The sequence below is a fragment of the Tachysurus fulvidraco genome, chromosome 17 (assembly GCF_022655615.1).
Source record: "Tachysurus fulvidraco isolate hzauxx_2018 chromosome 17, HZAU_PFXX_2.0, whole genome shotgun sequence".
Classification (NCBI taxonomy): Eukaryota; Metazoa; Chordata; class Actinopteri; order Siluriformes; family Bagridae; genus Tachysurus; species Tachysurus fulvidraco.
Window position 1 is genome coordinate 17,211,356 of NC_062534.1, and position 27,945 is coordinate 17,239,300.

Here is a 27,945-nt window from a genome sequence, read left to right on the forward strand (position 1 = left end):
TTTCCTATCTTAGCATGTTCAGGGGGATGTGATAAAATATTGCATTTGATTTGGAAAGTTATTCATTTGAACTTACAGAAGAAGAAGTATATCACTGTACTGTCATGTATATGTGAAAAATAAAGGCTAATTCTTTTCTACCTCTATGTTAGTTAATCATTATACTGCTGTAAATGTGCTACCACATATCAAAGCTACTGAAAATTATTTAGAATTAAAAAATCAAGGAAGCTAATCTTAAAGGACTCATCTAAAGCTACATTTTACCAGAATAAGCCATGCTGAATTCAGCTGAGGTCACAAGTTATAATAAACTAAGGGGATCATTAATAATTAGAACCAACTTATTATATGGTGAAGAAAATAGAGGACATTGGTTACTAAGGAAAGTTAGATAATAGATAAACTTGTGCATAATATTCATGGAAGGGGTCCCTTGTGCAACCATTGAACAACTATTTCATTTAAACGAATAGTCATTAAATAAAATGTAATAAATTGTAAAATGCTAAAATGCTGACAGTTGCTAAACTAATTAGCAAATTTAGCAACCGTCACCAGATACAGGTATTTTGCATTTTGTGTCTGATTGCAATATTATGATTATTATAACATTTTACAGACCTTCAGGTTTATATGCAGATTTTATTTATTACTCGTTTTTCACCTTTGTTTATTCTTCTTTTCATAAATTACTGTAGAATACTTGAATTAAAGCCTACTTGCAATATACATAACGTCAATGTCTATATGTACCTTATGCACAGTCGTAGACAAAAGAATACTTCATTTCATTTTTGTATATTGTGCACTTTTTAAAAAAATGTAAGCTATGGTAAGGGAAAACTTTAAAAGCATATGACTTATTAAAGGATACCAACCCAGTTACAAGGGATAATACAGATAAATATAATCCCGTGTAATCCCGTGTATAATGGAAAACTAAAAATAAGTCTATTGTGCAAAAGTTTGTGAACCCCCTGCCCTATCATCTCCTGGATATTGGTAAGCCCCGCCCTCAAGCAGGGCGCTTCTCAAGGTATATATGCGCGCGCGTGCTCTCGGTTTCATCGTGGCGGAAATTGCGGCAACATGGAGCGACTGACTCTGTGTGCGCTTGTTGTAACGTTAATCGCTGCGGTGTTCGCCGCAAAATCACCATATCAGTCTGTTCTTCAGCACAGCCGGATAAGAGGACGACAGCATGGGTAAGGACTTTTTAAAACATACATTCTGCCTACTTTTGGGCTATCTGAAGTGCTGCAATTCTGTGCGTCACTGCACTGATGATCAGTTTCATTGTTACTACTGAAATAAAAGAGAAGTTTTATTGTTGATCAGTTTCATTGTTACTACTGAAATAAAAGAGAAGTTTTATTGTTGATCAGTTTCATTGTTACTACTGAAATAAAAGAGAAGTTTTATTGTTAAACGTGTTATTTGGGACATTATTATTTAGATGTATTTATCTGAGAAAGGATCAATTCTTGGACACCACTAAAAGTTTGAAAAACAACCTAAATAACTAAAATGTTTGTTTTTATTTATAGATGCAAAATAATAATTTAGAAAAACGGTACAGTGAAGAGTTCTTAGTCTGTTTTTTTTTTTTTTTTTTTTTTCCCCAGCCCAAACGTTTGCGCTATGCAGAAGATCCAAGGAACCGAGAAGAAGTACTTTACCAACTGCAAGCAGTGGTATCGCCGCAAAATATGCGGAAAACCAACGTAAGTCAACACAAACCGGTCTGAAAAAATCTGTGTCGATTCTGTCTGTATTTTATTTTTAATCTTTACTTAGGGTTGCATAACGTTTTCACATGTTTAATGGCATGGAAATGAAATTGGAAAGATCCTGCAATATTAATATTTTTCATTCATTCTTTCATTCATTCATTCATTCATTTAAGTCCTTTGTCCTGGTCAGGACTGAGTTATTTACCCTGTTGAGACTCACTACAAGTGTGCAAACAGGAACAAAAAACTATTCTGTATGTCTGTGAAAAATCTAGCCCTTACTTTAAGGCGCTGGAAGATGCATTGTTATTCAGGAGCTTAATAGCAATGGTTTTAAAACTCCAAACAGTGAGGCAGTAAGTTCTGGAATGGCATTAGTGGGCTTTTTTCCCCCAGTATCTGGAGAAATTCTTACATGGTATTCGCCTTTTGATAATTTCCTTATATTGGGTCTGGTTTCTGTTAGGAGAAGTCATTATGGTTGTATCAGCATACCCAACAGTTTAGTCAACTGCAAAAGATAAAAGGTCATGAAATGAGTATTCATTATCCCATGGTCTTACTCAGAACAGCACATGGGTTAGGTTTTTTCTTTAGGGACTGGATTAATATTAGATTGCATGTAGGATTTTGTTGCAGTATATGCAAAGCAAATATTGAGTGGAAATAATAATAGTTAAAACCATCAATAGGTGAAGGGGTTCAGTGCTGCAGATTTTTGCACTGCTTGTGCAAAATTAAAGCAGTTACATTTTTCTTGCCATCACTAATTGCATTTAAAATCTCTCAGTTTATCAAAGTGTGGCGCATTTTAAAGATGATCTGCAGCAATTTGAAACAGGTCACTATGGTGTAGAGGTTGAGTCAGTTTTCCCCAGCCACTGCTCAAAGAACAATAGTGATAAACGTTAGCATGGCGCCATAGCCTGCAGAGAAGAAAGTTCTTGTCCCTGCTTAAGTCTGAGGCTTATGTGTTCCTGGAGTACTGCTACTTGTCAAGCGAATCATACAACTTTTCTCTGGTGGAATATTTTAATGACTGCTTCTTGAAGAGTGCATGCTTTCCTCTAAACTATCTACGTAACCTTGACATTGCATAACATATACAGTTTTGTCTGTGTATAGGAGATATCCATTGTGGTATTTAAGACGTTGTTATTTGTCACATATACATTAGAGAAAGTTCTTTTTAATATAGCTGTTCTGCAGTTTGAACCCCCAACCTTCTAATTAGTAGCCCGGAGCCTTAACCACCAAGCCTCCACTACCTTGTAATCATGCCTTATTGTATTATTATGCCTTATTGGTGATGTATTACAAATCTCTGGGGTTTCACTGAAAGCCATGAATTGGACAACACAGTGGAAGGATTGACTTTTTAAAAGGAAACTCTTCATTATTGAAAAGATCAGAACATTTCAGGCTTTGAATCCTTAGTTATTTAAAAAATACTAAAATGCTGTAAAAAAAAAAAAGAAAGAAAGAAAAGAAAAAAGAAATTACAATCAAAAGTTGTAAACTAATAATCAGCCATGTTTGAATATTGAAGCAAACTGATGTATACAGTACATACTACATGTTCTTGCTAAATGTAGTGGTTAGGAGACTGGTAGAATTTTATTAGGCTAACTCAACCCCAACTCTGTTTAGGCCAAAAATCACTATGAAGGGAAGTAACATGTACAAATTAGAATACAAAATAAATATTTAGCAATGGTCACTCGGGTTCTGTCTTTAACCAAAAATCATGGTAGAGGCTTCTTGGGAAATCACACCTCCACATCTCTTCCTATCATTGCTGTAGTGGAGATTATTTTAAAAAGTAACTATGCATAATACAGTACAAATCTGCCAAGAATTTTGTTAGATTGTGCTCCGACATGGAGCCTCTTCCGTAATTTGTGGACTGCAGAAGTGTCACTTTGTGCAAAATTAATTTTGGACCATTTCTCTTGAATCTATTGAAACTAGTGTTCACACAGTATAAAGGGAACTGAGATTTACTTATTATAAGAAAGCTAAATTGATTCTGTCTATACAGCATGAATGTGTATGACATAGTTCTTTTTGTATACCTTCGATATGTCTTTAGACATATTCACATTTTAACCAGTATCAATAACGGGCATGTTTGGAATCTAAGAATTGTTTAGGATTTATTTCTTGCATTCTGCAGTTACCATATTCTTGTTTGTCTTTTCATTTATGTGTTGCTTACCTTTTTTAGGGTATCTACTGAATTTCTGATGGTGAGTTCAGCTTGAAGGACTGATGCTAATAATGGCTTCCATGTGTCTCATGTACCATGCAGCTATGAGTCTTTGTGAGCCTGAATTGTTCATAATGTTGAGTGCTATTCTGTGGTCTCCACTATGCCATGGGGAGTGAGTCAGGCTCAAAGCGTAGCTACAGACTCCACAGAAGTTCTCTTTGATTGACGTCCAGTTTAATGTTCCCACAGGGGGGGAAAGGTGTTATTGGTTTCTGGCCTGAACATTCCACAGACATGTATATGAGGGTCAAAGGGAAACCACATGTGCAGAGTGTTACATTCGTAGGTATATATATATATATATATATATATATATATATATATATATATATATATATATATATATATATATATATATATATATACACACACACATTCATACACGAACACTTTTATCACTGCTATGCATTATTCTTAAAGCCTAGCCGAGGGCTTGTAAACGAAGAGTAAAAAGACTGCAAGACAGAAGAAGACTTGTTTTATTCATCTTTTCCTTTCTTAACAGTGTCTCTTTCATAGCATATTCTCATGAATGCCAGAGAGGAAGTGAGAGTTACCATGGGTGCTCAGATGTTTTTAGAAAATGACTGCTTGCTCTGAGTCAGGTCAAGGGCTGTAATATACCCCAAACACAGACAAATCATTCACAACTAACTCCTCATCCTCTGAATGTGCATGACATCTGTTGAGTAAGGCTGTAAAAGGACACCAAGTGACTTGTGAAAACAAAACTTACGCTATCAATTTGAAATTGATTTAGCTTTTTGGGTGTGTTGAAGCCTATGGTTTCTGCATTTCAGAGCAACAATCTTTTCTTTGTGTGTCTGGATGTTTGTAGGTCACTTGAGGAGAGATGGTTTGTAAGAGACATAAGAAAGGCAAACATTTATTTTATATATGAACGTTATCTGGAAGTGGATTTGCTAAATCCATGATATACAGTACCTAAGCCACTTTTGCTCTGGCTTTGGGTCATTCAACATTTAACATTTAACAAATTATAGGATACTTGAAACTGATTACCACACTTGTCTATGCCATTTTCTTATAGTCTGCTCGTGAATAAGTCATACAAACACTTCTCACACTGTTGTTCTTATGATGATACGTTTTATTTGGATTTCCCTCAAAAGGTGCAAGAGCTTCAGAGTATAAATAGCCTGACCAATGATTTTTCCTATATTGTATAAGGTCTTGGGAGACATGTTGGTGGCAGTGGGAAGCACTCACATCTCCAGAATTGGCTCTGAGCTTGTGTTACTATATGTGCTGCTTTCTATACATGTTCTCCTCCAGTCTTTGTGGATTTTATCTAGGTTCTCCAGTTACCTACCTCCCACTTCCCAAAAACATGTCAGTAGATGGCCTGGTGATGGTAAAATGCCCTTGTCTGAACGAGGGAATCTGTGTATATCGTTCCTCCTTTGATGGAAAGACATCCCGTCTGTGGTGTATTTACAGGATGTATTTTACACTTAGTATTTTTGGTATATTTTTGGCTCTGGAACAACTGTGATCCTCACCTTAATAAAGCTGTTACAGAATGTGAATATATATGATGAATATATTGTGGGTGCCTTGGCTGGAACCTTAGCTGGAACCTTAGTTGAGCCCTGTACCCATCTTGCATGGACACCCACCCACCCTGTGCACTCTGCGCCTCAATCCAACATATGTAATACAAAACACATGCATCACTCACTACATTGTACAGCCATTATAAGTACTTGAGTTGTCTTTGTGATACTCATAAGGCAGTTTTTTTTTAATGTAAAAACCTTGTGAAGTTCCAGTTTTAACTCAGTGGCCAGCAATGACAGCATTTTGAGACTTCATTGGCCTATAAATAACATTTATGAATTCATTTTAGATTATGTGATTTTGCAGTCATTGGCTAGTGTTCGTGTGTCATGTTCTGCATGACAGTGTAATAGCATAATCATTCATTTCAGATTGTTGATGGTCCCTTTGTGGCCAACAACTCGCCTGGCTGGTAATTTTTATTTTACTTGTAAAATTGCATGTGTGACAGAAGCTATACAGTATCACCTTTAGTGTCCGCCCAGGGTATTTTCCTTGCTGTAGCATTTGTTAGTTTTTCAATAGACATTTAAAATTGAATGAACAAATTACAGAATGTTGCTAAGGAAATTGTGCTGTTTGTTTTGACATCCATGCCATTATAGGAACTGATTTTTTTTAGCAATAACCAGACAGTATGCTGACTAAGCTGGAATTCGCTTTATAGCAGATGGTGATGTCCATTAGACTCATGCAACTTTCACAACTCTTCTTGTGGAAAACATAATGTGGTTTTTAGAAATGTAATATACGCTGTGTTTGAAATATCCAGCCATGGTGTTTATTTATCCGATGTCCATGGCTACCAACATTGTTTATGCTGGTGGAGAACAAATTAGAGTTGAGTTAACATCTGTTATGATAAACTGTCCAGTGTGCTTTTTACTTTTACAAGTGTAACCCATTCCTTATTCTTAGAATTTTCTACTTTGGATGACTAAGGTCTTTGGACATTCTATATTAAGCAAGTATCTCAAGAATAGAAGTATCTTAAGGAACCGCCTATATTATTCGAAAATAGTATATCATTTAGGAGATTAGATATGTATTTTATTATAAACCATCTAAAGTAGTGAGCCCTTATGCTAAGGTGGATGGGTGTATTCATGCCTTTCAAAGGAGACTTAAACTGTACCAGCAAAATATATGATGGATTATATAATAGTTTCTGTGTTGGTCAACTATATTATATTGGTTATTTATACAAATAGATTCTGTAATGAAATGTCTATGTACACTGTTACATGGCCAACAAAGTTAAGTGTGCCCTGTAAGTGCATTAAATGTGCCTGAAATAATGTAACTTATATTTTGACTGTTTTAAATCAAATAAAATATAGCATATTTAAAATGTATTACAGAGTGATAATTGTATTTTTTGACCACAAAAATATCCAGTAGTCTAGTGTTTGCACCTAGGCTTAGCAGTTCTTAAGAAAGATTCTTTTTGTTTGTACTGGCAGGAGTTATTACTTCAGTATGAGTCTCTAACTCCTTCTCTGGAGGTTCCTCTGGCTGGTGATGTGTCATTGGTTTTTCCCTAAACAGATTTCATTTGATGGCATTCCAGGGCCAACTGAAGCCTCAGAGGATATTTATTGGAAACACATCTAAATGGAAACAATGTGGGATAGTCCAGTCTGCCTAGTATCTGTGTACAATGAAGTGTGAACGATTGGAGCTGCTATGGTATTAAGATTCTTAGGAATAATATAAAAGAAATAAATAGGCAAGCTTTTCAGATAAAATAATAATAATACTATTATCTGATAATATATCCTAGGAGAAACTTTTTTGGGGTTGGGTTTGTTTTAATTCACTACTTTACTCAGTAGAGTTATGCAGATTATTATATATTGCATATAACTAGTGATAGACCTGGCTGTATAATAAATAAATAAGTTAATGATGATGATTATGATATTGTTATAATCTTAATCAATATTATAAGTATTGCCTTGCTGTGATTTTATTTTTGAAAACTATTAAAAATATATAATTTTTTAACCATAAAGTTTGTAACAATTTTTTGCAAAGGGCAATGGGGAAAAAAATTACCTGTTTATGTAATACATGAATTAAAGTGTATGTGAAGGTAAATGCTAGTGAATTCTATCCTGTGATTGTGACTTTGATAATTTATGTATTGTGATATACATTTTACTCTCTTGAACTTGTCTTACAGTGTGATTACCTATGAATGTTGCCCTGGTTATGAAAAGCTGCCGGGAGAAAAGGGCTGTCCTGCAGGTTTGAATATTATAATTTTAAAATTATAACATTTTTTTGTTTAAAGTAATTTTTCTCCAAAATAAATATATCTGAGTTTATTCATAGGGGTATGATGAATATTGTTCTTGGTCTCCACCAGCTTTACCTTTGGTGAATATCTACAACACCATGGGGGTGGTTGGAGCCACTACTACTAAGATATATTCTGAAAGAGCTAAACTGAGAGAGGAAATTGAAGGACCTGGCAGTTTCACATTCTTTGCCCCAAGTAATGAGGCATGGTCTGCTCTTCCCATTGTGAGTGAACATTTGACTGTTTTTACATTTTTTACTTTAAGCTTAGTCCAACCACATAATGCACATTACATGTTTCAGTAAATGCCTTTAATGTGTTTTGGAAGAACCAAAAATGATATAGCACTATTATTTCAGGAAATTCTGGATGCTTTGGTGAGCAATGTCAACATTGAGCTCCTCAATGCATTACATTACCACATGATAAACAAACGCTTGACTTCAGATGACCTTAAGCATGGGTCATCCTTCTCCTCAATGTACCAGGATTTTGATGTTCATATCCATCACTATTCCAATGGCGTAAGTGATTTCTGGTTTGACATATAAGATTATACCAAAAGAAAACACCAGCATTCATGTTTATAGTAGTGCCTCCAGTGCTATGCTGTTTATTTTATTTCCTTTTTGCCCACGCTACTTAACATTGCAGTGTAGAGTCAGTCCTTGCCAAGCTGCTACATCTTAAACTATTTTCCACTGGTGTCTGAACATGAAATTTGAGAATACTGTACACATTTGAGTATACAGTACAATTTCCATAGAATCACTGGTTTTAAGCACATTATTACTAATACTTAATATCATTAGTACTAAATTTAGATGGGAGGAGCAAATATCATTTGTTAACACTATTGATATTACTGTATAATATAAAAATTATTTCTCTAGATTGTGACTGTAAACTGTGCAAGGCTGGTGAAGACTGACCAGCATGCAACTAATGGAATAGTTCACGTTGTTGACAGAGTTATCACAGCTGTCACCAACAATATCCAGTCTTTTCTTGAAACTGAGGATGATCTGACAACACTGCAAGTATGATGATAATTCCTTATTATACATTATTTCCTGGATAGAATTGTCTAAACAAGTTTTAATAAGAAATTTTGAAGAAGTCAATAATGTCAGATTTTCTTAATTTGGAGAAAAAAAATCTGTATTATTTTATGTACAGAATTCACTTATCACCTTTTATTTTAGAAAGCTGTCGATGATGCTGGTCTTACCTCAGTGTTAGAGAATCAGGGTTCCTATACTGTATTTGCTCCAACCAATGAAGCATTTGAGAAGATTCCTCCAGAAATGATGAACAGAATCTTGAACGATCCAGTTGCTCTTAAAGGTGAGTTTGATTAACAGAATGAATTGTGTATATATATTTCTATACATAAATTATTTAAACATGTTAATGAATATTAGTTGTATATAGAATGTCTTGTTTAAAGAAAGAGAGGTTTGCATGGGACTGATTGTTTAAAGGTGCTTTGAGAATGTTCCACTGCATTAAATGGAACTATACTAGTCATTCTGTAATTTATAAAAAAAAAAGGAAAAAAAAAGAAAAGAAATATTGGCAAGTTGCTGTGGTATAATTGGAATAAAACACTTTTATCAGGGAAAACTTCAAACTATGCTGTGAGTTTCCAGGACAGAACCATAGAAAAAGTGCATTAGCAAAACAAATGATTATACAGCTTTTTTTTATTGAAATCAATGATTTGTTCACATTTAAGCCTAAAAGAATCAAACTTATATTTAGAGTTGTGTCCATTTTATTTTTTTCCCAGATTTGCTGAATTACCACATCCTGAAGAACATGCACTGTGCTGAGTCCATTTTGGCAGGGACTCCCCTAGAGACACTTCAAGGCACAGTGCTGGAGGTCGGCTGTGAAGACGACAAAATGACCCTCAATGGCAAAGCCATTGTGACAAGCACAGACAAACTGGGCACCAATGGAGTTGTCCATTACATTAATGAGCTTCTCATCCCTGACTCAGGTACCCCTACAGACGCTCATTCTTATCTTTTCACTGTCATGTTATATTAACAGCTGTTTTTTTATTGTATAATAGTTAAGACCCTGAAGGAACTTGCTGAAGGTGATCCCCAAGTTTCCACAGCTACTAGGCTTTTCACAGATGCTGGTCTAAATCCTCAACTTTCGGGGTCTGAAGCATTTACATTGATAGCACCTCAAAATGATGCTTTCAAAGGTTGGGATAAAGGCATTTCTATTAATAACTACATCGCTAAACTTTCTCAGCCTAATTTTATTTCACATGTATTATATATGAACAGGTACTGTTTCTATGACACCCGCGATGAGAAAACTACTGAGGAACCATGTTCTGAAGGGGAAACTCTCCTCCAAGGGTTTGTACCATGGACAGGAGCTGGAAACTCTTGATGGAACTAAACTTAGAGTGTTTGTATATAGAAATGTAAGTTATATTCATACTGTAATTCTAACAAGACAAAGACTAGCTCATGCTAATTACAATGATGTCTTAATATGTGAATAAAATGCTTATAATTTATGACTCATTTTATGAACTGTTCGAATAGATTTGGAAAATTCCATTTGTTGATTTCTTTCCCACACAAATTTGAAGTCAGTCATGTCATCCAGCTTTCACTATGACACATTACATAAGCATTACTTAATATGGAATATATGTGACATTCTTTTGTATCTGTGGCTTTTTGTAGATTTATTATGTGAAAACATTACTATGATTATGACTGGGCTACAATGTCAAAGTCTGAGGATAAGATATGTTAGACAACTCAATAATTTGTCACATTGATTTCAAGCATTTAATGTCCACTTATGTTCTTGGTACTAGTGGTGTAGCTCAAACTTCAAAAGTCTCACATTTCTTATGCGTAATGGAGTTTGCAGATCACCGGAAACCTCTCCTCTGGATCACCCTAACATTTTCCACAGCTGACTTGCACACCATCAGTCATCCAAGAAACACAAATTTAGCATCCCTCATGGGTAAAACAAACCACCATGAACTTACGGCTGCTCTGTCCTTCGCAGAACCTCTGCATCGAGAATGCCTGTATTGCTGCCCATGACAAAAATGGTCGCCATGGCACTATGTTCATCGTGGATAAGATTCTGGCTCCGCCCATGGGCACTGTTATGGATGTTCTAAAGGCAGACAGTCGTTTCAGGTGAGCAGCATATCACAGCAAAAACATGAATCATGCTTGACTATAACTAAAGAGGTAAAGTCAAGAAATAATTACAGACACAAAACCCATTATCTCACAGGTGCTACCTGGATATGTGCGGCTATTTTGTGTTTTCAGCAGTCCTCTTTTAAGCTTAAAAGCTCCATAAATTCTCAAGCAGGAAAAATCCCTTGGAAAGGGATTGTAATGGTTTTACCAGAGTCGTAGGTTGGAAAGAGTATATACAGCTGCTTCCCCTCCCACATACTGTACAGTACATCCAAAGAAGTCAGTGTCATTATACTCGGAACACTTTGAGAGTTTAATATTCTAAAATTCTGCCCAAATTTGACATTCCTTTTAGAAAAAAATAATCTGAAATCTACATTTCCAGATCAACAAGGCCTACACTTGTGAAATGTATACTGTAAAAACGAATAACTGCAGCAGAAAACTAATTGAACCTTATTAATCTTTGAGATACTGTTTGGTTTTATATAAATTTCTGTCTGTCTTTTCTAATAAAGAATAGATTATTTTCTAATCTATTACAATCTCTTATGCTAGCAGACAGAATCTAAATCAGCTTTATCTGTGAATTTGGAAATACATTATATTGGCAAAAGGTTGTGACCATAATATGTATGTCATATGCGTATGTGCTTCTTGAACATTCCATTCTTGATTTAGACCCTCTTCTGAAGTTATAATAATGTCCACTTTTTTGGAAAATGGCTGTGAAGATTTGTCCATTCAAAGAGAATTTGTGAGGTCAGGCACTGATGATAAGAGAGAGGTCTGGGGTTCACTTGGCATGACAGAAAGGTCTTCATTGGGGTTGAGGCCAGGCCTCTGTGAAGGACACTTGAATTCTTCCACTTGAACCTTCATAGACTTTGCCTCGTGCACAAGGGCAAGTTTGGGGAAGAACCAAATATGGGTGTGATAGTCAGATGTTCACAAACCTTTGGCCATATATTATATAATATTTAGGTTTTTCAAATATTTCACTAAAGCAACATTTTATTTCATTTAAATTCTAAAAGAAAAAATATGAATCATTTTCTGCTAATGCCAGACAGAACCTTTGTTTCAAAATGATCACTAGTAATTTACATGAATTTTTTTTTGTGTTTGATTGGGTGGAGTTTGGATTTCTAATGTTTACTACACAATTTACTATCTCACAGCACCTTGGTTGGCAACATACAGAGGGCAGGCATGACTGAGCTGCTAAACAAGAAAGGAACTTACACCATCTTTGCCCCCACCATTGATGCTTTCCGTGCCATGCCCGCAGCCGATCTCAACAAAATCACGAGTACTGTGCTTTCCTTTCTACTACTGGCTTGTGTATTTAAAAAAAACATGAATGTATCACTTTGGAAGTTCTTTTGCATTCCTGTTCATAACTTATAGCTGTTGGTAATGGTCTGTTTAGGAGATCACAGAGAGTTTGCCAACCTTCTGAAGTACCACATAGGTGAGGAGTTTCTTATTAGTGGTGGTGTGACCTCTCATACCAGAATGAAGCCCATGTCAGGGGAAAAGCTCGAGCTAGGCATGGTGAGGACACAACAGCTGTGTAAATTCGCAAAATCTGAAATTTGCTTTTTCAGGCTTATGTGTAACTAGGAACAACTGTATAAATGCTTGTTTTTGCCAGTTCAAGGAATATTTTAAGCAATTACTTTGTTTTTTACTTTTTTATTCCTAGAGGAACTCCACTTTGTACGTCAATAGGGTGCAAGTCGTTGACGGTGACATGATGGCTACTAATGGAGTCGTACATGCCATTAATTCAATCATAAAGCCACTGCGTAAGATCTTGCTTTTTTAATTTAAAAACTTATTTATATTTCATGCACAGTTCAATCATTTGTTACCTTTTATTGAATTTCATTTTAGCCCCCAAAGCTGTGAGTGACCAGGCAGAAGACTCTTCAGCAAAACATACTTCTGCAGTAAGGGTAAGTTATATTCTGCTATATGTTTAGAAAAATAATTAGTGCTTAAAAATAAAATTTTTGTTTGCAAACTGCAACTGTTTCCCCCCCCCACAGGCTGGCAGACAAGTTCTGAAAAAGGGTAAATATTCTTTAACAAATTACTAGGAAATTAAATGACATGTTTGATCATTTCATTTGAAGGTATAGGAAATAATAAATGACTGCTTATTTTATCATATTTCAGATGAACTTTTCCATAAGGTTGTGAACAGTCGTTCCAGCAGAACAATGACTCAAGTACAGTAAACTCGGTGAATTTATGAAAACCTGAAGTTAGTCCAAATCACCACTGATCTTGAAAGACTAACATGCACAACGAGTTATTGTTCTGTAAGCAATGAATTGGTAAATTAACTGATTTGCAGCAAAACTTTCAGCACACCAAGGGAAATGGATACATTAAAAGTGGAAACATTTTACTATTGTGTGTGAATACCAAAGACCGTGTTGATGGTAATTACTGTAGTTATATATTTGTTTAATTGACTTGTATCTCAATTTAAATTTGATTTAGAGCTCTAGAGCCAACTTTTGAGAAATGTTTTTTAAATGTTTTAATTTGTTTTCTACATTTGGGTTTTTATTTTGTTTTGTTTTATTATACATGTAGCATGTTTGCATGGACTAAGTTGGAACAAAAACTGCTATTCAAGCACAAGCAGTGCGGGCCAGGTTTAGATTTTTTATGGTGCAAAAGCTGTTCCTGTGAAAATACACTCTATTTAGAATTTATTGTACACATGTTTGACAAAAATGTCATATCTGTGTACCCACTAAGCAGACTCCTTAGCTAAGATCTTATAGATAAATGCCTGCATATCTCTAATCCAGCCAAAATAAAAAGATCTAAATACATTGTAGGCTGTGATTTCTTAAACAAAAAAAGGTTAGTTTGCACATATTTACATTTACGGCATTTAGCAGACAGCCTTATCCAGAGTGACTTACAACTGAGCAACTGAGGGTTAAGGGCCTTGCTCAGGGGCCCAGCAGTGGCAGCTTGGTGGACCTGGGGTTCGAACCCATGACCTTCCGATCTTCCGACCTTCCGATCAGTAGCCCAACACCACAAGAGGCTGAGGAAAAGCAAGTGACATCACTGTGATGGCTATTTTGTCTGCTTAATCCTGATGGAGCTGATTAATGTGTGGATGAACAAAGTCTTTCTGATTAAGGCACATTTCACAATAAAATTCCTTTTTTTACCCAGAGTTATTCCTTAGATGACTACTTAGTAATTCCAATGCTTGTGAATTGCTTCCCATTGTACTAAAACTAATATATAATATCATAATTCTTATTCCATAATATAGATGGATTGAGCAGAAGTACTCATATATCAGTCTTCCAAGAAAAGCATTGTTCATAACAGACACTCTGTAATGGAAAAAATGTGGGTCCAGACGTTGCTTACAAGTGAACAAAGGGTAATTAAAGTGCGTTAACAGGATGCAGACACCCAACCTTCAAAGTAACATTAAGGAACAATCATGGCATTTTGAACTAGTTTTATATCTTTTATCTCCATCATTCTGGAATTTAGTGTCCCACAGTAGCCCAAGGGATGTTACGTCTAATGGAATCAGGGAGGAAAACATGTGTGCACGGTAGCTCTCTCTCAGTTGGCAGTCTTTCTATGGCTCTGCTCTGAATGAAGCATTTCAGCAGGTTTTTAGTCTCAGAGCCAGACAACGGCCGGCTGTTTTGAGCTGTACTGAAAGGTCACTGTTAAGAGAGGAGCATGAGGAAAGACCATCTCATGTGGTCTGCATGTTTTCATCTTAAGGACTGCTCATATAGAGTGATATTAAAATCCAAACTTTATTAAAAGGTATTCAAGAGAATTTGTTTTGATCAAATCCATGTTTCTGGTGACGTTTTCCTCCATACAGTGCATTTCCAGTGGATGACTTATGGACACTTTGAACTAATTGTATAGTATATATTTAAAAAAATACATATATATTTACTTTACATTAAACATTCAACTAAAACTTTTGTCATCTGTCATCTAGTGTAGTGAAATAAGCAGCTTCTCACTCACACTAATCTATGTACAGTATATATGTATGTGTTTTCATTGATCCTTGTTGAAATATGAAGAATTATGGAAACTAGCTAAATAGGTAAAGTTATCTGTAATATAAAACATATGTGGAGTTGTTAACTCTCACTGTATGGATTTGCCATATGTAAAAGCCTTCAGTGCTGTTGCAGGAGGATATAGGAGCAAAAGGCCACAGGAAGCATTTGTTAAACAGTGAAAAAGCTCACAGCAGTAATCACAGAAATCTATGCTTAATACAACACAATAAAAGCAAAGCTCACAATTCCATAAAACACTTCATTGCATGTCATAGTTTTCCTGAGAAATGTCTTCTTTCCAGTACTGTTAAGCTGTTCTTCTTAGCAAGGCTTCGGTTGTCTGAAGAATAAAGCAGTTTACACTAAGCAACTGGGCAGTGTTTAGTTTTCCTGTAAGTAAACTGTGACAAAATGAAGGTGATAGATGGATACTATCGAGCATCAAAGAGCAAGCCTCTTCTTAGTGCTTACAGTCCAGGCAGCCCTCATACAGACAGAGACAGATGTTTTGGTATAGGGCTGAGAACTTTTCTAGCATGCATGACCTATGCTACAGCTGTTGCCCTCTGCCCTGGCATTTTTTTTTTTGTGTGTGTGGGCTTCACTCACAATAGCTCCTTTATATTACACACAGGACACCCAGTGAGAATACACTCTTGAACCAGATCGTTCGTGTTTCCAACCCTGACACTTTCTGATTACTACCACATTCTGCTTGAGTGATCAAGAATCAGCATGTTATGTGTCATGAAAAATGAGTAACCTGTATCTAAAATCTCTTCACAAAAAAATATATATATATGCATGTGTGTATATATGTGTGTGTGGGTGTGGGTGTGTGTGTGTGTGTGAGAGAGAGAGAGAGAGAGAGAGAGAGAGAGAGAGAGAGAGAGAGAGAGAGAGAGAGAGAGAGAGAGAATACACCCTAATTCTGCTGTTGAAAACATATAAAGCTAGTGTGTGAACTAAGCAGGCAAACGTCGCACCCTGCTGGTCATATTTGGAAAAGCATAAAATTACCAATGCAGCGTTGAATAACTAGGTAACTGTTTCCTGGAGTGTGCAGTTACCTACTTACTCAAAGATGGACTGGTTATGTTATGCCTTTCTAAATGTGGCCAGCAGGGTTTGTTGTTTTTGTAGATTCTTAGAACAGAAGTTTTTATTTTTAAGCTTAGAAGCGTAGTCATTAATCATTCAGGGCACCTTTCCAATATAGAGCAAAGGTGGCAAATTGTGACTAATAAAATGTACAGGTCTGAAAAGTTTGTAAAATTGTGGAATTTAAAAAACTAATTTATAAATGTTTTGGGAATAAAGATGAATTTTCTAGGTAGGACTCAGGATCCTTCACAGTTTCCTACATCACATCTCATGTTTTCCTTTTTCATGACATAACTAATGAGCACCAGACGTATTAAAAGAAAACTCATATAGGAGGTCTGTAGAGTTTAAAAAGCAAATTATGCAAAGTTTTATAGGTGAAAAGGATAAGATCTCTGTTAAAATATTTATACTGTACTGCTTGTCCTGTATTGAAGTGCTATAAATTTATACTTGTCTAAATGTATTTATTACAGCGTGAACCCATGGCATTAAATGTTGCACGTTTGTTACAAATGAGGCTAGTTAAGAGAAAGAGAGAGAGAGAGAGAGAGAGAGAGAGAGAGAGAGAGAGAGAGAGAGAGAGAGAGAGAGAGAGAGATTAATAGATTTGAAAACTGAACTCTAGTCTGACACGAGCAGTCAGAAAACACAGATAGATATCACTACTCAGTACTTATAAGTGCCCTAAATAATCTGGCTAAATATAAATAAATCAATGAAAGTGAACAGTGAGCCCCTGTACATGTGTGTGAGTGAGTGAGTGAGTGAGTGAGTACATGTGTGTGTGTGTGTGTGTGTGTGTGTGTGTGTGTGTGTGTGTGTGTGTGTGTGTGTGTGTGTGTGTGTGTGTGTGTGTGTGTGTGTGTGTGTGTAGTCCGGAACTCCTCGCCATTGGTTGCCTGCTTGTTGAGTTTTCAAAGCCAGACAGAGTGGAGCCAAAGCACGTGACGTCACATGGCTGCAGAACACCTCACAGTCTATTGGAAAGATTGGAGCAGAAGACGTGTCCTTCCGCCGAACTGCTCTTGACTACACCATTGTTGTACCTACATGCTGCGTGGACCATGAGCTATCAATTTTACGCAATTATACTAAGATATGTATAATATACAACTAATTTAATTGAACAGCTTATACGATAAGACTGCATTGTATCTCATGGTTATTACTTACATCAAACCATTGCAATAATAACTAATAATAATAACAATAACAACAATAATAATAACAACAACAACAATAATAATAATAATAATAGTAAAGATACTACTACTAATAATAATAAGTGTAGGGGAAATGTTAATTTAATTAATTGTTTATTTTTTATTTTCTTATTTCATTGTAATGGGGGGGGGGGTAATCTTGGGGTAACTTGGGGGTATAATGCAACTGGATCACCTCACACAGAAAAATGATCTTAGAACTAACCCTGATATCCAGACCGAAATATGACAATTCATTACAGTTGGAAAACATTTTTTTTCCAAAAGAATAAATAATATATTTATAATAAATAAATATAATAAATAAATTAGTATCCTTTTTAATTTCCTCACAACTTTCTGTTTCCCATCGTGCTCAATTGATTTGTCTTTTTACAGTGAAGTTGAGAAATTTCTCTCTTTTCGTTCAACTCACAACAAATCAAACGATGAGTAGCTGAGGTTGACTGTCATATAGGCGGAGGGATACACCCTGAAGTTGTTCGGCTCCAGTCTCTTAGACGCCAGGAGAGGAGCAAAGCGGGGAACGACTGAAAAAAAAAAGGGAAAAAGTCCTGCTTCATGTTGGTTGGTGAAAACAGAGGAAAGGTCGGAGGACGTTGTGATTTTAATTCAAGGTATGCGGTTTTCCATAATTCACCAACAATCCAAGGTGTTTTTGTACATTTTACATTAATCATGTTAAATAACTGGTATTTTCCACACAGGGGGTGGGGTGTATTGAAAAAAGTTTTCCTTGGATGGCTTTGCTAATTTTTCTTGCTAGCTATCCTAATGTATAGCCGAGTCAAGACAAACCATGTAAAAGTTAACAAAAAAAGTCTGAGTTTTTTTGTTACATAATTTGTACACGCTTTGACAACGTGTACGTGATTTATGAAGTAGTAGATAATCGAACAGAACGCTTAACCGGGTTAGTTAGCTAACTAGCAGTAACTTTTTAGACAACGAACTCCGCTTGTTCACGGCTAGTTAGCTTAGCGATGTAGCATTGTTGCTAGTAGTTCTCGTCGGACAGCGCGAGTCGGTGAAGAAACTAATTTGTTTTCAGACCGCGTTGACGCACGAGTGTGAACAACGTCAACTTTGTTTTAATCAGTTAAATAGAGCATGTTGGTGTAGGAAAACCCAGCGGTTTTGCTGGTTAGGCGGCAGCTAACACCAGTTGAAGACAGTTAGCTGCAGCTGCGTGTCGTGGCGTGTCTCTTGTTGGCCGCTACGATTTGATGGACAGCTGTAACTACTTTCCGAAACTGTTCTAATGTCAGGATTAAAGTAACGTGAGCTTATTTTCACGTGCAGTAAACATGCTGACCAAAATAACTCCTTTTTATGCAAAAAAAAAAAAATCATTTAGGTTCATCGCGAATCTGTGACCTGTTTTGGTTTTCAAGTAGAACGCAAGTGATGAGTTTATTTGCTAAATATCGTCCTTCTGGTTGAATTGTGCGAAATTGTGCTCTTTTACCTAAAAATAGTGTTTATTATTATCCGTTATTTTGGAGTCTAAAGCCATTAATTCTGCCGACAAAATGTGTACATTTATTTATTGCCGATCTGTTGGCGTACGTTTGAACTGTGCCTTTACAACCTTAGGGAAACCAAAGCCAGTTTGGTTGTGATTTTAATGTTCTGTCATTGTTCACAATTTGTCTTCGATTCGAGCTCGTTTGACACCTTCACATCTCATCATAGATGTGTATAGATTGACATTGAACACAAGTTATTTAGATGTTATTTGTGTGTCATGATCCATGGTAGGTCATGATGATCCATGATCGTTTAAGAGGTTGAATCCTAGGTCTGACATTGCAGATGAATTTCTACAGTGCACGATATAAGAATAAAAAATAAATATAATTTTAATAAATGTTTTAGGTGATTATCAGGTAGGATGCAATTGTTTAGAGCGCAATGTTGAGGTTGATCCTTTTTGTCTTGCTTGCATTATACTGTAGTGCATGGCACAATCTTTATCTAAAAGATAACCATTTGTATATCAAAGTGCAATATTTAATTCTGTGTAACTTAAACTATTTGCAGTCAATGCAGGAATTTTGTCACTGAATTGACTAAGCTCATCCCATACAGTTTTGTACAGGTTCACGTTGAATGTGATCTTTTGCAAACAAAGATTAACGCTGTCAAGTAATTTTGTTGCAAACATTATCAGTGCTGTAGTAAATACCTTTGTGTGGCCTGGCTTGTGGTAGTTTGTGTTGATCGAACACTAGCTTTCACTTGGTGCAGCAGAAAATTGTCATGGCCATCTGAGGCGAGGAGTCTGGAGAATTAATCTGGCTGTGCTGTCTGGATGGGAGGGATGGTGTACCTTCTGTCAATCACAACCAGATATGTCAGTATCTTCTCTCAATCGCATTTATATGACTCAATGCTTCACGTATGCAGATGAGGGCATATTTCCTGCAATTAACTATGGATGTGTTCTGCTGGCATGCAGTGAGGCATGTTTCACAAAAAAAAAAATTACATATATTATATATGGTACAATGGGGTTTGGTACCTTGAAATTTGAACATTTATTGTGACAATGAAATGTAAAGATTGGTCAGTTACTTGCTTGACAATAACCTAACAGCCTGTCTCTGTACTGTGTGGTTACTGAAAATTTAATCAGTTATCTGCTGTCATTGTAGTTATTTGGTCACTGAATCAAACTCAACTCAATTACAAAGCTAGCCTGAAATGTACAGCTTTGTGCACCTGGGTGGCTGGTATTGATATTTCAATATTGGGAAATTCAAATGTGTGTTTGTACAAAATAAACATTTATTTTACTTTCACTTTTGATTTTAATTACTTTCTAGTGTGCCCTTTTTGGAAGTCATTTTTTGTGTTCTTTTGGAAGACTCTGATTACAGCCCTACAACTGTTTTGACTGAAGGAGAAACACTGTATTGTGAATAAAAAGGCATGGCCCCCACTTGTGTGGATGATGCAAGTCTCTAAGGACAGAGGTGCTTTAAAATGTCAAGAGCATTAAAACCAAGCCCAGTTAAAGCAACTACACCTTTAGTCTACACTAGACATAACCTCTTTTTATATAAAAAGAAATTATTTATCTATTTTTATTATTCAGTCATTTATTTTAGTGTAAAGGGTGACTACTCGGTAACAAGTCGTACAGTCTATGTTTCTGCTTAAACGTGTGGCTGGTTATTTTTTGTACAGGCCCTGCACAGCCTAGATAGTTAGTTTTCATCATTTTTAGATAATGATGGTGCTTTAGAGTGTTCTGCACGTTTTTTCTTACCTCATTAAGGTTTCAGTAAAGCCTACACAAGCGGATGAGGTTTAGCAGGATGGGGAATCGTCCATGAAGACTAGGAAAATCAATAGAGGTAAATGCATTCGATTAGTGTGCATTTAGAAAATGCAACAACAAAGCGTGTGGTTCTTGTAGCTTGAATTAAGGGTGGATTTTGACTTGATTTTCAGACTTTTTTTTTTTTTTTTACATTAATCTTATCATGTAAATTTAAAGCTGGGGATAAGAGTTAAGTAATCGCACAAAAATATATTTGACATATCTGCTCTTAAAATGTACAGGCTATGGAACCTGATTGACTGTAGGATTAAGAACATCAGATGATGTGTTAAGAAACTGCCTGTCCTAAATTATGACATGACAGTCAGTTAAATTAATTTTAGAGTAATTTATTTTGTTGTATACAGTGGATGTATATTTTTTTTTTTTGTGTGTGTGTGTGTGTGTTTTTGGGGGTTTTTTTTTTCTTTATGGGGTGGTGGTGGTTTGTAACCTGCCAATTTTCACCCATATGGTGGCTCTCTTCAAGAAAAAACAATCACTCTTTAAACTCTTCTTATTTCTTAGACTTGGTTGAATTGCATCTTAAATGCTTCCTCCAAATTGTGTGAAAGCAGCCAACTGCATCATTTCAAGCTCCTCAATCCTCATCACAGAGCTACATAACATCCTTGAAGGAACACACTTTCTGCCTGCTTCTGTGTAGTCCCAGATGTCTACGATTTGCTAGTGTCTCTGTAATTGACAGGGAGAGGAGAGCATGCCATCTCACCTGCTGTAGACTCAGGGGGAAGGATGTCTTTGGCCTTGTTTTCATTTAAACTGGTGACCTCCTGATGATTGGGTAACAATTGTTCTTACTAAATTCTTACGTTTCTGTGTTACCCCTGCAGTAGTGCAATGGGACAGCTCTGGGATCAGTCACACGCAACAAACCTGTTGTTCCCAGTGTGCACAGAATAGACTTTTAACTATTGGTTAATATTGATCTACACAAATTGAATGAAACTGTTGCTTGTGGAGTGTCTATAAGATGATTACTGCTCCGGTGTTGTCTTGGATTCTCTGAATAGTAACAGTTTGTTCTGATGGGTTGGGGCAGCATAAGAGGAGGTTAGGGGGAAGGGATGTGGCTATAGGAAGTGGCTCACACCGGTCTGATATCCTTTTTGTCTTTATTCTGCTCTCGACCTTTCCAGCAGCTGTGTTCTGTCTGTTCTGCTGACTCGCTTGGAGAGCTCCCTGGGTGGGGCACGGGCAGCCTGTTGCTTACAAGTGCAACACAATGGCGCTCTGTTACACTGCACCACAGTACATGGCAAATGGATACTTCCCACAGCCATTTAAAAACCACGGATTGGATTTTTTTTAATGCTTTTGAGTGTATATTATATGACAATTGTAATAATCACATGTTTATAAATGTCACACTTCAGGATCTTTTGAATCAATTCTCAGTTTCCTTTTTCCATATATTTTTTTTTGAGACAACAGCTCTTGTTGAAAGTTCTGCATGTGGCAAACGTCAATTAATTAATGAACATCTGTGTCCTTGGCCTTATGACAGCTTGCTTGTTAGATGTAAAATGAAAGTATCCAAAAAAAAAACCTGGCAGGATTAAATATTAATGCATCAAATATGGAATTTATGGTTGGCTCTTTTGTAGTGAACAAGCTATGATCGTGTGTGTGCATATTACGGGATCTCAGGGAGACTAAATAGTCTTTTCTCTTTTATAACTTACTGTAATGAAGAATGATACAGAGGAGACTGCATTTAGAAAGAAGTGACTTTGTTAGGTCCTTAATACATTGCAGTGCATGTCTTATGTAGATTAAACAATGTTGTGTACAGGTGTTTCAAAATGTCATGCTGGTGTACAAGTTTGGATTTGTGTGTTAAGTATTTAATCTATCTTATTGTCTTGCAGGTGCTGAACTGTAAATTTGCCCTTTTCTTCAATCCATCCTGTTTTTTAGCATGGATTAAACCAGCTGCATTCTACTTGAGCTGCAGTTCATTACTGGTTTAACAGCAGCTCCAATTATTGGTTATTTCTCCACATTAGTTCCCAAGTGGTTGTGACCCCCAACCCACACACCCCCCAGTGCAGGCCTTCCTGACCACCAGCAGCTGCGTCCTGCCTCTGTTTCCTGTCCTTGGCCGTGCAAGGCTGAAGTCTTCCACTTGCTAAATACCTCCCCACTGCATACACAAACACACGCACACAAAAACAGGCATCCTCCTGGCCCGGCAAAGCCGAACTAGCGGTCCAGCTCCCTCTTCCTGGTGCACTGTGGCACGATGACCTCCATGTCCAGCCTATTCTCATTCACCAGCCCAGCGGTGAAGCGCCTGTTAGGCTGGAAGCAGGGAGATGAAGAAGAGAAGTGGGCTGAGAAGGCTGTGGATGCACTGGTAAAGAAGTTGAAGAAAAAAAAGGGTGCCATGGAGGACCTGGAGAAGGCCTTAAGCAGCCCCGGGCAGCCCAGCAAGTGTGTGACTATCCCTCGTTCATTGGATGGCCGTTTGCAGGTATCCCACAGGAAGGGCCTCCCACATGTAATCTACTGCCGCGTGTGGCGTTGGCCTGACCTTCAGTCACACCATGAGCTCAAGCCTCTGGAGGTGTGTGAATACCCATTTGGCTCCAAACAGAAGGAAGTTTGCATCAACCCTTATCACTACAAGAGGGTAGAAAGTCCTGGTAAGCTATTGCTAATTCACATGCTTAAGGATAGTAGATGTCGGACTGCTTCTTGTAATGAGTTCTAAAGTCAGTTCTCAAGGCTGTTACATTCCTCTTAAGACTCCAGATCCATGTAACACATGTTTTGCTCTGCTTTAAAAAAAATCTGTGTACAGGAAGTACTGTATTGAACTTTTCAAGGACAAATTTAATGTCGTGCAGGAGAGAAAACCTAATTTTTGTTGAAGTTGATTCATTTTACTTTTTTACTGTGTAGCCACAGCCAAATAATTACTTTTATCTAAAATGTTTGCTTTTTTTCTGTTTAGTGCTTCCACCTGTGTTGGTGCCTAGACACAGTGAGTTCAATCCCCAGCACAGCCTTTTGGTGCAGTTTCGGAACCTGAGCCACAATGAGCCACACATGCCTGTGAATGCCACCTACCCTGAGTCTTTCCAGCAGCACAGCGGTGGAAGTTCCTTCTCCATATCTCCCAATTCACCTTATCCACCGTCTCCTGCCAGCAGTGGCACATACCCTAACTCTCCTGCCAGCTCTGGTCCCTCCAGCCCTTTCCAACTTCCAGGTATTTCAAAATATCAAAAGTCCTCAAAGGTCCCCTGGTTGTTTAATTGTGTATGAAATTCTTAACTATCATTTTGTTGTTAGGAATTAAGAGAGAAAATACAGAATATGTGGCATTTTGAAAGAATTTTCATACAGCAGTAAACAATATAACAAATGCAATTAAGCAGATAGTACACAAGTCAGAACCCTATCTTACTAGAATAGAGTAAATGCAAGATAAAGAGCACTAATCAGAGACACAAAGCTCATCTCTACATACTGAATGTGAATTTATTTTACAAGATTCAGTGAGGAGGATAAAATGCTTTTTATTTATGAGACACTGTGTTTTTTGTCATGAATTGTTGAAGCTTTTTGACACCTGTGATGTTTACTGGCAAATTATTATCATGCTGAGATGTGATTTAGAGATTTTGCGCACAGATGAAACCTCACATTCATTTTGGCTAAAAATGTGAGCTTATTTTATGTTGTTACTCTATTTACACTAAAGACCCTGCTCATTCAGTGGACTTTCAGAGGACTTGTTTTCATTATTTGCAACTATTTTGATGAAGTATATTTCCTTAACATATTTTGTAATCATGAATTATTAAGCTGCATACTTCACTCCCGTTTTGCCCTGTGAGTTTGTTTTTCTGCCCGTGGTGTTTATGCAGATTTATTTGCTGTATATGTAGCTAAAGTTCTGGATGTTTATGATAAATTTGAGTAAAAAGTTGAGTTTACAATCAGTAAAAATGACCAAAACACACACTCAACATAAAATCTCATAGTATTAGTTTCCCCGTTTACAGAGAGAGATTTAATCTGCATGGCTGTTAACGATGTGACTTCTAAATTAAATTATAGCAGAATTTACTATTAAACATTTAACTAAAATGTTAACAGTGCTCTACAAAATATCTACAACGCTGACCACACTATTCAGTTTTAAAAAGGTAATCAACGTTGAAAGGATATTTGCATTTCCCTGATCATTATTTGTTTGATTTTATATAACTTACATTTTATATAGCTTTTTGTTTTTTCATTTTGTTTATTCAAGCTTTGTGCACAATATAATCTGATCATGCAATTTGTGCTTTGTAGCATCCTAGTAATTTGATGCATCATCCTTGCTGTTGTAGCAATAATTTCCCTCAGGAATCAGTAGACTTCTCTATAATCAATCTAACAATGATCTCTTGCTGTTTTGACAGGGTTTCTGCGGGGTCATAAAAAGTCATAAATTTAACAATAAGAATTTAAGGCCATAAAAAGACATAACGTCCGGATTTTCCATACAAGGTCATAAAAAACATTTAGCCACGTCTTAAATTGATATGCTTGTCCATTAATTTGTTCTTCAATCAAAATTTTTATTACTAAAATAATAAAGACTTTTGAAAGGAATTTTAATGACTGAAGTTATTTATCGTAATTCGTGTAGGTCATAAATTCAAATCATAATGGTCATAAAAAGGTCATAAAAAGTCTTAAATTTGACTGATTAAACCCTGCAGAAACCCTCTTTGAATACATCACTGATGATTGATAATGCGACATGCTCACCGGCACACCCAGCATGGCAGCATGGTAGTTTTATTTGTTTAATTTAACATGACAACCTTATTTGGAATCATCTTGTACAGGGTGAAATTAATTAAGCAAGCAATAATCATAAAAGACCACATTTTTTTCCTTCGCTTTCCTCTCCTTCTTTGAGTGCTCTGGAATGGAACTAGATATCCTTGTGGAAAGTGTGATGGCTCATGGGTTGATTTTAAATGGGCATTTCATGTCAGGGGCTTGTGAAATCAGACACTAAAAGCTGTCCATAAAATGTGGGAGGGAGAGGGGTTTCACTGCAGATCCATTGAAACATTGATTCAGAGGTATTGACTCTGCACTTTCTAAGAGCTCTTCTTGTGGTGTCTTATTTTTCCCAGCTGACACCCCTCCCCCTGCCTACATGCCTCCAGAGGAGTCGATGGGACAGGACGGCTCTAATCCCATGGAAACTGGCAGCAGCATGGTGCCAAGAGGAGGTAAGGATGCCAAAAAGAATCAGATAAACATGGCCCATGTTCTCAAAATCTTTATTGTACTCCCATGTTTTTAGGTGATTTTTACAGCATGAATTGATTTTGTTTGTAGTTCAATTATGTTTTAGATTGCATGGCTGTTTCATTTTTGGTAATGTAGTATTTTTTTTAATCCTTTGTCAGATGTGCAGCCTGTAGAGTATGAAGAGCCAAGTCACTGGTGCTCTATTGTGTACTATGAGCTGAATAACCGTGTTGGTGAGGCTTACCATGCCTCCTCAACTAGTGTGCTGGTGGATGGTTTCACTGATCCCTCCAACAACAAAAATCGCTTTTGCCTGGGGCTGTTGTCCAATGTCAACCGCAACTCCACGATTGAGAACACTCGCCGCCATATTGGAAAAGGTGGGCACTGTGTACTGGTGTGTGTGTGTGTGTAGAGGTTTTTTTTTGTGTGTGTCCAGCTAAAATTTGTCTCCTGTCAAATCATAGGTGTTCACCTGTATTATGTTGGAGGAGAGGTGTATGCTGAGTGTTTGAGTGACACCAGCATTTTCGTGCAAAGCAGGAATTGCAACTACCACCATGGCTTCCACCCTACTACCGTCTGCAAGATCCCCAGTGGCTGCAGCCTCAAAATCTTCAACAATCAGGAGTTTGCTCAGCTGCTTGCCCAGTCTGTCAATCATGGCTTTGAGGCTGTATATGAGCTCACAAAGATGTGCACCATCCGCATGAGTTTTGTAAAGGTATTATTTTTGTTAATGGTGTGCGTGCTGACATGCCCAATAGTTTTTTTTAGTCATGTTAAAAAAAAAAATCATTGCTATCATCTCTTCTCAGGGTTGGGGGGCTGAATATCACCGACAGGATGTGACCAGCACCCCCTGCTGGATAGAAGTGCATCTGCATGGTCCACTTCAGTGGCTGGACAAAGTACTAACACAAATGGGTTCACCTGTGAACCCCATCTCCTCAGTTTCCTAATGATGGGCCCTCCATGGGATATTTCCATACTCCATGGGATGAGAGGATATTTTTTCCAGTTTCTAAGGAAATGGAGGTCTTAAGGGCTGAACTGTTTACACTAGCTGCAAAAGGGTCATGAAACTCTGAAGCAGTGCGAACGATGAGGAAAAACTGAGGCACATCTAGCAGAGGAAAATTCTAGGCAGTGGCATACAATGGACTAACTACTGCTTTAGCATTTGCCTTTGTGTCTGTTTTTAAATGATGCTTGTATGTGTGATTTTTCTCTACCTGTAGGTAACCTTGTAGTTAAATAAATCTTTAACAAATTCACATATCTTGACTTCATCTTACACCAGTCAAAATGGCAATCTTTTGATTCTCTAAGAATCTTTGTACTTTTTATGTTGTCTAATCCCAGTTACTCTCAAGTAAGACATAGTCTCTCTTATGTTTACTATTAGACTCTGCTCACTATGGTTTGTTTCCTTTTTTATAGCTTTCATTGCCTTAAGGCAAATCAAACAGTTACTGCTTTTAAATAAAGTCTATTGAAATTGTCTGATGAAATTCAGGTGCATTCTTTTAGCTGGTATGCTGTTGGCCAGGTGTTTAACAAATAAGCATTTATCTTTCACTTTTTACTGTAGCCTACATGGATAACTAGGGGTTAAGTAGCACTGTTTTTTTTGTTCTACTTCAACTATTGTATTCATGAAATTCAACCTGGGTTCAGATTAAAGCAGCCATGAAATAAACGTATTCTCCTGTGTGTTTATTTAATGAATTACAAGTCTTAAGACTCTTGTGCGGGAGGATGGTGTAATCTACCGTTTTGTGCCCTACACTGGTTTTAAGGTTGTGGTTCCTTG

General features: G+C 36.8%; 2 protein-coding genes across 2 annotated transcripts; both read left to right on the forward strand.

Annotated features, from left to right (window-relative positions):
• The first annotated feature begins 1,049 nt into the window (after positions 1-1,049).
• On the forward strand, positions 1,050-14,305 carry tgfbi (transforming growth factor, beta-induced). The gene is made up of 17 exons (XM_027135469.2): positions 1,050-1,208; positions 1,629-1,727; positions 7,775-7,839; positions 7,961-8,118; positions 8,254-8,418; positions 8,788-8,934; positions 9,100-9,241; positions 9,687-9,899; positions 9,975-10,115; positions 10,201-10,343; positions 10,949-11,085; positions 12,276-12,406; positions 12,527-12,651; positions 12,803-12,905; positions 12,994-13,055; positions 13,149-13,173; positions 13,279-14,305. The coding sequence occupies exons 1-17, from the start codon at positions 1,093-1,095 to the stop codon at positions 13,338-13,340; spliced, it is 2,034 nt and encodes a 677-aa protein (XP_026991270.2). The 5' UTR covers positions 1,050-1,092; the 3' UTR covers positions 13,341-14,305.
• Positions 14,306-17,936: 3,631 nt separating this feature from the next.
• smad5 (SMAD family member 5) lies at positions 17,937-27,831 on the forward strand. Its single transcript, XM_027135471.2, has 7 exons — positions 17,937-18,126; positions 22,730-23,506; positions 23,818-24,075; positions 26,009-26,107; positions 26,288-26,509; positions 26,597-26,853; positions 26,948-27,831. The coding sequence occupies exons 2-7, from the start codon at positions 23,104-23,106 to the stop codon at positions 27,089-27,091; spliced, it is 1,383 nt and encodes a 460-aa protein (XP_026991272.1). The 5' UTR covers positions 17,937-18,126; positions 22,730-23,103; the 3' UTR covers positions 27,092-27,831.
• Positions 27,832-27,945: the final 114 nt, after the last annotated feature.

Coding starts and splice junctions, on each gene's coding strand:
- smad5 (XM_027135471.2), top strand. CDS start 23,104: ATGACCTCCATGTCCAGCCTATTCTCATTCACCAGCCCAGCGGTGAAG. Junction 24,076..26,008: donor CAGCCCTTTCCAACTTCCAG/GTATTTCAAAAT, acceptor TATTTTTCCCAG/CTGACACCCCTCCCCCTGCC. Junction 26,108..26,287: donor CAGCATGGTGCCAAGAGGAG/GTAAGGATGCCA, acceptor ATCCTTTGTCAG/ATGTGCAGCCTGTAGAGTAT.
- tgfbi (XM_027135469.2), top strand. CDS start 1,093: ATGGAGCGACTGACTCTGTGTGCGCTTGTTGTAACGTTAATCGCTGCG. Junction 8,935..9,099: donor ATGATCTGACAACACTGCAA/GTATGATGATAA, acceptor CTTTTATTTTAG/AAAGCTGTCGATGATGCTGG. Junction 13,174..13,278: donor CAGACAAGTTCTGAAAAAGG/GTAAATATTCTT, acceptor ATCATATTTCAG/ATGAACTTTTCCATAAGGTT.